At 35.0% G+C, this 12,862-nt stretch overlaps 1 protein-coding gene across 2 annotated transcripts in view; it reads right to left on the bottom strand.

Annotated features, from left to right (window-relative positions):
- Positions 1 to 3,611: 3,611 nt before the first annotated feature.
- LOC106874288 (uncharacterized) overlaps positions 3,612 to 12,862 on the bottom strand; it is a 46,130-nt gene continuing 36,879 nt past the window's right edge. For both annotated transcript variants that reach the window (XM_089357425.1, XM_089357426.1), the window contains exons 5-8: positions 11,080 to 11,207; positions 9,455 to 9,539; positions 8,622 to 8,724; positions 3,612 to 6,304 (exon numbers count right to left, since the gene is read on the bottom strand). In XM_089357425.1, the coding sequence (XP_089213551.1) occupies positions 5,616 to 6,304; positions 8,622 to 8,724; positions 9,455 to 9,539; positions 11,080 to 11,207 (1,005 nt within the window). In that variant the 3' untranslated portion in view covers positions 3,612 to 5,615. The remainder of the gene's footprint in view (positions 6,305 to 8,621; positions 8,725 to 9,454; positions 9,540 to 11,079; positions 11,208 to 12,862) is intronic.

The raw sequence follows: 12,862 nt of genomic DNA, 5'->3' as shown, positions 1-12,862 counted from the left end.
GGTGAGGCCCAATGTTCGAAGGTCTTGCCTCACCACCTCAGCCCGTATGTATGTATGTATACAAAGATATATATGTGTGTGTGTATCTATATATATATACACACACACACACACATATATATATATATATATATATATATATGTATGTGTGTATGTATATATATCCGAACGTGGGGTGTAACCGGCCCACTCATGAGTACTCCTCATTCATTGGACAATGAACTTTGCTTGCGAAGACCTATTGAGGCAAGTGAAAAAAAAACAAAATCGCTGACATGGCTGATGACAGTACCACCTGATTGGCACTCGTGCCAGTGGAACGTTAAGAGCACATCCGAGCATGATCGTTGCTAGGGCCACGGATTGGCTCCTATGCCAGTGGTGTGTGAAAAGCACCAATTGAGCATGGTCGCTGCTAGTGTCGCCTTACCAGCACATGTGCCAGTGGCATGTGAAAAACAACATTCAAGCGTGACCGTTGCCAGTGTTGCCAGACTGGCTCCTGTGGCAGGTAGCACATAAAAAACACCTTTTGAGTGTAGTTGTTGCCAGAACCGCCTGACTGGCCCTCATGCCAGTGTCACATAAAAGCACCCACTACAGTCTCAGAATGGTTGGTGTTAGGAAGGGCATCTAGCTGTAGAAACTTTGCCAGATCAGATTGAGCCTGGTACAGCCTCTGGCATACCAGTCCTCAGTCAAACCGTTCAACCCATGCCAGCATGGAAAGCAGACGTTAAATGATGATGATGATGATATATATGTATATATATAAACATAATTAAGGGATCAGCAACAGTTGCTTCACCACATACCGAAGTTCAGAAATAGCAGCTAAAGTGCTAAATCTCCAACAGACAGCAATACTTGTAACTCACAAAGGCAAAACAAGAAGAAAAAACAACAAAACTAACCAGTCTTAATTAATCATAGACGCGTTTCTGGATCAGAAAAGTGAAAACTTCATTTCCTCATCAGTATGATATTCCAGTTTGCAAATTTGACGATGCTGGCAATTGTGCATGCACAACCGAGCAACATCGTGCATCAGCACAATATGAACAGCAACATCGTGCATCAGCACAATATGAACAGCAACATCGTGCATCAGCACAATATGAACAGCATCTCCAAACTTACATAGCCCAGCCAGTTCTTATCCCTCCTCAAGAATTACCATGTGCGTCACAAGCAATACCGCAGAAAATCTGCGGTTTACTATCAGGGAGTGAATAATTATTACAAATAAAAGTGTAAAGGTATGTAAGCACCATTATCGGTGAAGAAATTATCTAAAAGTTCTTATACATTTATAAACATAATTAAGGGATCTGCAACAGTTGCTTCATCACATACCGAAGTTCAGAAATAGCAGTTAAAGTGCTAAAACTCCAACAGATAGCAATACTTCTAACTATATATCATCATTGTCATCATCATCATCATCATCGTTTAACTCTCGGAGTGGTTGGCGTTAGGAAGGGCATCTAGCTGTAGAAACTCTGCCAAATCAGATTAGAGCCTGGTGTAGCCATCCGGGTTCACCAGTCCTCAGTCAAATTGGGCCACGACTGCTGAAGACATTCGTAGGCTTGCAAGGAATGAAGCTAGTATGCTCCGATGGATGTGTAATATCAGTGTGCATACTAGACAGAGTGTAAGTACCTTGAGAGAAAAGTTGAACCTAAGAAGCATCAGCTGTGGTGTGCAAGAAAGACGATTGCGCTGGTATGGACATGTGGTGAGAATGGATGAGGATAGCTGTGAAAAAATGCCACACCCTAGCAGTTGAGGGAGCCTGTGGAAGAGGTAGGCTTAGGAAGACCTGGGATGAGGTGGTGAGGCATGACCTTCGAACATTGGGCCTCACTGAGGCGATGACTTCTGACCGAGACCTTTGGAAACATGCTGTGCATGAGAAGACCCAGCAAGCCAAGTGAGACCTAAATCCAAGGCCTCTGCCAGGGGTGTAGCCAGCCCACTTATGCGTACCTTTACTTCATTGGACACTAAACTCCGCTTGCAAAGACCTGTTGAGGCAAATGAAATCGAAATCAAACTAAATTCTACAACTGGCACCCATGCCAACGTCATCTCCTTCGCTGGACATGAAACTCGGCTTGCGAAGACCTTTGGAGCAAGTGAAAGTGAAATCGTGATGGCACCTGTGCTCAGCGTCGCCTTCCAGGCACTTGTGATGGTGGCACATGTAAAGACATTCGAGCGAGATCGTTGCCAGTGCCGCTGGACCGGCTCCTGTGCAGGTGGCATGTAAGATACACCATTAGCAGTTTCTTTCTAGCGTAAGGAATCCCATGAGTGGATTCTTCTTATGTATTTAAATATACACTGTACCTTATGAGTAATTCATAGTCTTTGGACTAAACTTTTATATGCTAGGCTACTTGGAGGTGAAAATTTAATTAATTTCCATTTCCCTTTGATATGATATATATATATATATATATATATATATATATATATAATGTACAGAGAGATACATAAGTGTTTGTGAGTACTCTAGTCTTGATATGTGTCTATAAACAAGCATTACTATCATTATTGTCTATTTCTATTCTTCCTTGGAAAACATGTCTGGCCATAGGAAATATTACGTTACTTGGAAACCAGTGAGGGGTGCCAGCAAAAATAGCATTGAAAAATCTGCATCAACAAATGCTGTGTAACCCTGCAAGCATGGAAAAGTGGGTGTGAAATGATAATGACTAATTATCATTCTTCAACACTTCAGACATTTATATTCCTATATAAACCGAAGGTCATCATAGATTTATACAGCTGGAGAAATGAGATTGTAGAAGATGTGCTTTTCTTAAGACCAAATAAGCTTAAAATTCAATGCAAATAAGATTAAATTCAAAATCATGATTCGACACAGAATATGTCAAAAGCTTGCTGCATGTTCCCTAAAGTCATTAAACATTCATATCTAATACAGGTTTCTTTTGAGCAGACATAGAGTCAGTTTTGTAGAGTAATGTGCTGATTCAACTCAGATGTATTACTGGTATTTTTCTGACACTAAAAAAAAAATGAAAGGCAAATTCGTACTCAGCAGGATCTCAGCTCAGCAAAATGAGAGATAAAATTGAAACTACAAGGAGTTATTCAAGGGGTTGAACTATTACTGGCACTGGATTGCCCAGACAATTTTCCCAAACTTCCTGTTCTTAATAACTTCTCTGAAGTCCAACTATCTCAGACACATATATCTAATAGTGATAGGAAAAGAAATGGATAGAAGAACACACACTGTGTTTCTCTGTTCTCTGATAACAACTTGATAAGTGTTTTTAACTTTTTCCTTACCATATTTCTATTGAAAGCACCCCCTTTATTTCAAGTAATTTAAAAAATAATGAATAATTCAGTAAAATAACTTTGTTAAGCTGATGTTTGGAATATAAATTAATATGAAATTTAATTTAGATCACTTGAAAACAGAAAGTTTGTAGAAAAAAGCCAGGGGCAGTCTCAAGTGGGTTGCTATTAAAAGGGTCAAGTCAATATGTTTATAAATAAACAATGAAAGTCCTTTCTTCCATGTTTCCAGAGATTGGGTTAAAAGGATAGACAAAAACAAAAGACAGTTTTAATGAGATATAAAAGAAGAAAATATGTATTGATTCAACTTTGTAAGGTAAAGAAAAACCAATGTTCACCACTTGATTTGAATAAAAGATGATAAAAATCAGTCTGTAAATTATTTGATACAGATGCCAAATAAAATGCAAATAAAGTGCAATGATAAAAATGTCTTCAAATATCAAAGCATTTCAATGAACTGATGAAACTTCAAGCAACACAGATTCTAAATTATTATACATATATAATCACAGCTTTTTGTTCAATTATATTCAAATTATATTTATATCTGGTTATGTAAAAATATCCTCTATTTTCCTCTGTTTTTTTCTTTTTTTTAAAAGTAATATTAGAGACTAAAATACATTTTAGCAGTTAAAATATTTTAGTCTGATTTGCATATATCACAATATTATGTTATAATATGTAAGCATATAACATTTATGCATACATGTGCTACTTCACATCCAGTGTACATAACTAAAACATTAGCAATTCAGTGTATATGGAATATATTTTTATATATATTTTTATGTACACCACAAACACATGCAAAATGTGCACACGCACACACGCACACACACACAAACACACACACATGCATATATAATCACAAATGCATGTACATACATACAGAGACAGGGATATTATGAATGAATCAGCAAATTTTGATATACACATGTGTAAGCATGTGTGTGTGTAATTATATCATTTACCAATATAATTTTTATATGAAATCTATACATAAATAAAACTTCTTTTGTACATTCTTGTGTAGAATTAGGAGATGTCCAAGTCTTCTTCAATATCAGAAACGAGTTTCTTCATTTATTTTTCAGACCAGGCTTCTTATCTTCTTAACAAGTGTACTCATTGCATGATACATACACACTCTTACACAGTTCTTATCAATTCAGTGTATGCCCTGCTTCTTAACATACTAAAGTGTGGAATAATATTACTAATATGCTTATGTTTTAATTATTCAGCACAGTCTGTATTTTATGCCCACAATATACCACTAATGTTTCATACTAAAATTAAAAACCAAATCCTCATTAGAGTCCTTTAAACCTGTTTTTATATTATACAAAATTAAAACAAGAAATAAACAAAGGAAAATTATAATGTTGCTTTTAGATAGTTCTCACATATATACAAGTAAATTAAACCAGTCTAGACATTAAGTGCAATATAATGTAATTTACCACTAATTTTCAAAATTAATCTAACCTAAATTAATTTTATTGATTTATAAAAATACCTTTATTTAGTTAATTATTGATTACAGTTAATATATTTGCTTTCACTGAGTCAAAATATTATTTTCTGAAGCAGGGATAAAACGTTTGGAATATTTACTAAAATTGCATACGGAATCTACTCTCTGACTGGAAAAACAGAGCAACAGCTGCACAATAAAAATTCTTCATCATTATTATCATTGGTGTTGACACCATTATCGTCATCATCATCATCATCAATATTTGTGAAATATTTTGACCAGTAAAAATATTGAATTATATATTGAATTATATATTACAGCAAACACACTGTGTTTTTATCAAATTTAGTTCTTGGCATAACTACTTGAACTTTTTATAGTGTTCAATATGTCCTATATCAAACAAAAAAATTTGTCCAAATATTTTTTTTAAATATAAATAAACTATACATCCTGTTTATGCACATCCATACATACATACCTACACACCCATACATATATATATATGCCTTTACTCCCATATATACATACACATGCATGCATATATATACACACACACACGCGCGCGTGCACGCACACACACACACACACATGCACACGCGCACACATACACAATAGAAATAATCTTTAATATAGATTATTCTTATTGCAAATATTTTTAGCAAGCAGAGAAACCAAAGCCATTGGATGTAGTAAAAAGCTCTGCCAGTTAAAAATAATACAACTCCAGCTTATTTTATTTTATGAGAGTCAATAAGAAATGCATTCAACAATTGTCTTTAGTCTAATCTGTAGCACCTGATGTTTGAAGTGAACGTTTAATATCTCCAGATATTGAACCTGTTCCAGGTTGGATAGAAGCTACAACACGTATAGATGCATTTGGTTTTAAAATATGTTCAGGTAAATCAAGACCATCAACTTCATCAAATGACATTGGCTGTTCTTTGTAAATATTATTATCCATTTCTTTAAAAATTTCTTGGTTGGGTTCTTTCACAAATTGTTCATCCAATATTTTGTAAAATTCTTGATCCTGTCCAGTATATTTATCATTTAGCACTTTGTAAGTTTCCTCATCATGGTTTTCATAGATTTCTTCATATTGTTCTTTGTAAATTTCTTGATCCAGCATATTATATATTTCTGGAGTTTGTTCTTTATAAAATGTAGGACCATATGCTTTGTACAACTCTGGATCATGTTCTTTGAAAACATCTGGATAATAGCCTTTGTAAGATTTATGATCATTTTCTTTGAAAATCTGTTGATCATGGACTTTGTAAAGTTCTGGACCATATTCTTTATCAATATCTGAATCAGGTATATCAGATTTAAGTGGTTGTGTCAATGAACAAACAGCTGGCGATTGTAGTTGATTTTGAAAACGATTCCTTTGTAAAAACATTGGATAACTGTCATCATTTGAAGAACATCGGTCGTCCATTTTCTGCAGCAAACTTCGCGAATTTCCTAAAAAGAGACACCAGAAAAATATAAACATACATACAAGTGTGTGTGTGTGTATATATAGATATATATATATACAGGGTGGTTGCTGTTAGGAAGAGTATCCAGCCATAAAAACCATGCCAACCAAAACAGACACAGTAGCCTTGTGTAGTCTTCTACAAGGCTGGTAAACGTCAAACCATCCAACCCATGCCAGCATGGAAGACAGACATTAAATGATAATGATGATAATGATATATATATATATATATATATATATATATATATATAGATGTATACATACATACATATATACATGCATACAAACACACACACACATATATATATACACATACATATATATATACATACATACACACTTATATATATATATATACAAACATATGAATATACATGCATATATATATACATATGTATATACATGCATATATATATATATAAATATGTATAAACATGCATATATATATACATATGTATGTTTGTTGTTGTTGGCACTCCGTTGCTTACGACGTCAAGGGTTCCAGTTGATCTGATCAACGGAACAGCCTGCTCGTGAAATTAACGTGCTAGTGGCTGAGCACTCCACAGACACGTGTACCCTTAGCGTAGTTCTTGGGGATATTCAGTGTGACACAGTGTGACAAGGCTGACCCTTTAAATTACAGGCACAACAAAAACAAGAAGTACGAGTGAGAGAAAGTTGTGGTGAAAGAGTACAGCAGGGTTCGCCACCATCCCCTGCAGGAGCCTCGTGGAGCTTTAGGTGTTTTCGCTCAATAAACACTCACAACGCCCGGTCTGGGAATCGAAACCGCAATCCTATGACCGCGAGTCCGCTGCCCTAACCACTGGGCCATTGCACCTCCACACATACGTATGTATATACATGCATATATATATATATATATATATATATATATATATATATATATATATATATATACACACATCCATATAAATATGTATAAACATGCATATATACATATACATACATATAAATATGTATATACATGCATATATATGTATATATATATGTATATACATACATACATATATACACATACATATATATATATATATATATACAAACATGCATATATACACACATATATATACACACATACATACACACACACATACATATATGGGTTGGATAATTTGACTGAGGTCCAGAGAGCCAGTGGCTGCACTAAGCTCCAATCTGATCTGGCAATGTTTCTACAGCTGGATGCCCTTACTAATGCCAACCATATATATATATATATATATATATGATGATGATGATGACGATGATGATGATGATATATATATATATATATATATGAAGGGCATCCAGCTGTAGAAACTCTGCCAAATCAGATTGGAGCCTGAAGAAAGAGAAGTGGTTTCACCAGTCCTCAGTCAAATCGTCCAACCCATGCTAGCATGGAAAGCGGACGTTAAACGACGATGACGATGCATATATATATAAATACATATATATGCACTTACTAATTCTAACAGAAACATATCATAATCACCATTGATTACTCATCTATTACTTCAAGTATATCATTGAAAGAGTCTTGCAATATCAATGACATCGTTACTATTAATCGCCATGGGCCCAGTGTGTCGTAAACTTATGATTGGCTCTATTTTTTTTGTTTATGTGTTCAATTAATCACATTCTATTTTGCTGTTGTAATTTGACAAGTGAGATTTGTTTCCATGACAATACTTTGATGTTATCTCTATCCTCTTGCTTAACTTTATTTGAATTCCTCAGTAATTATACGGTATTTGTCTGCAATGCATAAATGGTATAGGTTTTCTCTATTTATGTAAGATAAGTTATGTTTGATAAGTGTGTGTGTGTGTGTATTTGTGTGTGTGTGTGTATTTGTGTGTGTGTGTGTGTGTGTGTATGTAATGTAAAAATATGTGCATTTGTTAAAGAGAATCTATTATATTCCTACTTGATGTGAATTTGTTGATTCACAAGCAGAGAATAACTGCAGGAAATGGAGAGAAAAAAAGCAAGCATTTCATAAGTCCTTGGTGCATCCCCACCCCAAAAAACAAAACAAATAACTTAGCATCATCCAAGGAAGAAGTTGAAAGCCTATATGCAGTTTAACTTTTCATACTTCACATTCAGAGAAATCAAGATATTTGCAAATAGCAGAAATGTCTTAGAGAAAGTTGACAGGTCTCCAAGTCATATCCCAATGGCCAAATATTGAAATATGGTCTGACTGGACAAAAAAAATTTCAGTTGTTGAATTAACTATATCATGAAAATTAAAAAAAAAAAACTACATAAAAAAATAATTACCTGGCATCCGTCCTTGTGAGACAATTTGAGTAGAAGTGTTAGACTTTGACCGAAATGGGTTAACAGCTGGCACCACAATCAAGGCAAAAGATAACAATAATACCTATGTTGAGAAAATAATTAACAGTGTTAATAATGATTCTTATATACTGATAAGGACTTCTTCATGATTGTTTTTTACAGAATCATGAAAGTTGGGAATTTCAAAGGAATGTTTTAAAATGTTTTAATGAAATTGTGATATATATATGAGAGAGAGACGCATGCACACACACACATACATACACATGCACACACACCCATCTGACCTTCACAGCAAAAATGGCACTGTAAAAACTTTTCTCTTCAGGGCTGGAAAATACTTTAGTCTTCAACAAAGTTCAAGTGAGACCCAGAGATCCACACTGGAATACTGTTCCCATATGTGCTACAGCTATACTGTAACTGCTTGCAGAGAAAGCTCATTCACCCACTCCAAACTAAAACCCACAGATGTACTGTCTTCTGCCATTTTCTAATGCAAATGCAATGGTTTTTGCTGATTGAAGCTGTTTGGCCATGTGCTACTTGCACTCAGCTACTCTCAACACATTCATCTTTCCTCTACTAATAATTCATATATCAAACTCTTCAGGACCTGTATTAACCGTATACACCCAGTCCATTCTTCCCAGAATGCCAATCCCTTGGAATTGCCTCCTTGCACAAACCTTTCTTGCAGTCGTCAACTTGCATCAATTTAATCTTATCACATTCACGCAGCCTCTCTTCAAACCAATCAAACAATATAAAGCCCGGGGATACCATATAACAAAACAATGACATAAACTTACCATAAGACATGTGCTTGTCTGAACTGGTTTATTAGTTGAAGACATAATCAAAGATTGCAACTTTTTCATTTGTGTTACTAGGGAACTACAAATAGAAAAAACAAAAATGAAGTTATCTGCATCAGACTTAACATCTTATCAAACCTCTTGATAGGGTTTGTATCAGTCTGACCTCACACAATAAATTCCATAGATTCGTGGAATTTACAGTATGAGGTCAACAATTCAAACTTAATCAATTGACAGAACCAAATTAAATATGTCTTTATTTAAGCCAATTAGGGAGCTTCTATGAAGTTGTTTGATCCGTTAGAAATAATAGATAGTCACAATAGGGACATCTTTGATCATAAGACTGTTGAACCAGAGCTGACCTAGGATTAAATAACAAAAGCAAATATTCTGAGGTTTTGGCTTTCAGCTAAATTCATGACAAGAGAATAAGTGTGGAACCATAGTAATGAAGTAAAATTAGCATTAAAATACTATAAACAGTAGCTATAGCAGTAGTAGTAGTAGCTATTGTTGCTGACAATAGCAACGAGATCAATAACAACTAAGAAATAGTAGAATTATTTTGACAACAATCATAGCTTCTACTTTTACTTCATATTTATTTATTTATTTATGTGTTTCAGCCAAGTGGCTGCGGTCATGCTGGTGCACCACCAAAGGAATCCAATAATAATAAGCACAATAACACTAATAATAGGCCAATGCCTCAAATTCTACAAATTATTTCAACCACAGAGGGATGAAAGAATGGAAAGGAATGCACGTGCGCGCACACACACACACACACACACACACACACACACACACAAGGGACATATAAAGAAAAGAAAACACAAGGGACATATAAAGAAATAAAGATTTCTTTAACAACTCAATAAGCAAGCTGCTATGAAGTCAATTACTTTGCAATTCCAATCCCTCTCAAACCACACCCTATCCTCTAAAAATAGGTCTCATAAAAGCCTTGACTTTTTCTTTCCAAAAGGTTTTTGTAACCCAATAGTCTAAATGCTATTATTTACAGCTTTATCTTCTTCATGTTCGACCATTAATAACAATTTATTTCATAACTCTTGAAGTTTCTAAATTCTAATGATGTAGACAATACGCAATTCTTGTTGCTAAGAACAAAGCTTCTAAAATGGATGGCAAAAATTTGAAGGGTTACTTTGATGTAATTGTAGAACATATGTCATATTTAGAGAAAATGTGGGTTCAAGTCCTAAGGGCAACTTTCCATGGGGGTTTTAACCCAATATTCTTCAAACTATTATATAGTTTTATGTACCTTGAGTTCCACTGTTATAAATGATTTACATTAAATAATGTAGTCCAAGATACACTATTGCTGGTAATATATGAACTTTCTTCATGAAGGCTGATTTGGGCAAAATGTGAATGATTTCTAAGTCAGAAAACCCCAGTATAAAAAGTTGTACTTTTTTATCAATCATGGAAGATTTGAAAGACAAAAAAAAAAAAGGGTTGACCTCAATTTATAGAGACATAACTAAGTACTGCAAGACTATGCACCAATTCTTCCATCCTGTATTCTTAAATAACAGTAACAAGAAGCCAAAACTGTTTATTAAGATCAAGTTAAAACTTACATATTCTGTTTCTCCAAATTCATAATCTTTTTGTGTAATTGTTGGTTTTCAACTGTGCAAAATTTAACTCGTTTTTCTAATCCATCGACATATTCTTGACGACGTTTTCGACTCTCTTTTGCAGAAATCTATAAACAGACAATTATAAAACCAGGTTATAACCTATTGCCAACTTTTAGTAGAATTTTATTTTTGAAACAAACAAAATTGTCAAAACAATATATCATTAGGTGATCTAACTGAAACCAGTTTTTTTTTTTTGTGTGTGTGTTGCTGTGTTAAGATCTAGACAAGTCCACATCATTGTCATCATTTAACATTCCCTTTGCCATATTTGCAAGGGGCAGATTTTCTACAACTGGATGCCCTTCTTGTTGCCAGCCTGCCCTCACTTGTTCCCAAGCAAGGTAATATTTCCCATGGCCAGACATATTTTCCATGGAAGACAGGAAACAAACAACATTACTTGTATGACAGCAATGTCTAGAGAGGGGTAGACATTCACACACACACACACACATACACAATGGGCTCCTTTTAGTTTCCATCCACCAAATCTCCACACAAGGCTTTGGTCAACCGAGGGCTACAGTAGAAAAACACTTGGCCAAGCAGTGGAAGCAAACTTCTTAACCACTCAGCCATAAATGTGCCTATAATACATCCCTGCGCACACCTAAACAAAAATGAAAAAGATTTCACTTGCCATTATTCAGTATAAAAGTCATATACCCCTTCAAACTATGAAAGTAGAATTCCCTTAGTCATATACCTCTTCAAACTGTGGAGGTAGAAGTCCATTATGGTCATTGTATATAAGCTCTGGGTCCAGTCCCACTGCGTGGCACCTTGGGCAAATGTCTTCTGCTATAGCCTCGGGCTGACCAAAGCCTTGTGAGTAGATATGATAGACTGAAACTGAAAGAAGCACGTCGTATATATATTGGTGTGTGTGTATCTGTGTTTGTCCCACCTCCATCGCTTGACAACCAATGTTGGTGTGTTTATATCCGCTGTAGCCTAGTGGTTCAGCAAAAGAGACCAACAGAATATGTCCTGGGGTTAATTTGTTCGACTAAAGGTGGCGCTCCAGCAAGGCCACAGTCAAATGACTGAAATAAGTAAAAGAATAAAAGAATATATATATATATATATATATATATATATATATATATATATATATATAATGGGCCTCCACACAGTTTCCATCTACTAAATTCACTCACAAAGCATTGGTCAATCCAGGGCTATAGAAGACACTTGTCTAAGGTGTCATGCAGCAGGACTGAATCTGAAATCATATGGTTGCTTCTTAACCACACTACTAAACCTTGTTAATCTGTTTTTTGTTTCTTTTTACTTTTTACCTTTTATACTGGATGAGAGGCAAAAGAAATAAATGAAAATGAAAAACCATTTTGTAAAGTAAAATATGAAGGAACTAGAAAACCACTCAGAGAGCGCAGGCCTCCGCCAAGCAGCTCATTTCCACCCAAAAAGATGCATGCTAAAAATCGCCCACCATTACCATGATCACCTCAGCATCATACCGCTCCTGTCGCCATTATAACCACCGATACTATTTTATCCTTTTCCCATACTTATCTCAACCATCGTCATCCTCAATACTGTCTCTGCTTTCACCACAATCACCGTCAAAACTACGATCACAACAATCACCGTCAAAACTACAATCACCACAATCGGTTTCTTTACATTATCCGATACTCATGGGACCGTGATTGTTGCAGATTTTTGATTTTTCTAATTTCGGGGTGCTTTA

The sequence above is a fragment of the Octopus bimaculoides genome, chromosome 9 (genome assembly GCF_046866305.1).
Source record: "Octopus bimaculoides isolate indiv1 chromosome 9, ASM4686630v1, whole genome shotgun sequence".
Lineage (NCBI taxonomy): Eukaryota > Metazoa > Mollusca > Cephalopoda > Octopoda > Octopodidae > Octopus > Octopus bimaculoides.
The sequence above is the reverse complement of the archived record's forward strand: the minus strand, read 5'-3'. Positions and strand labels throughout refer to the sequence as shown.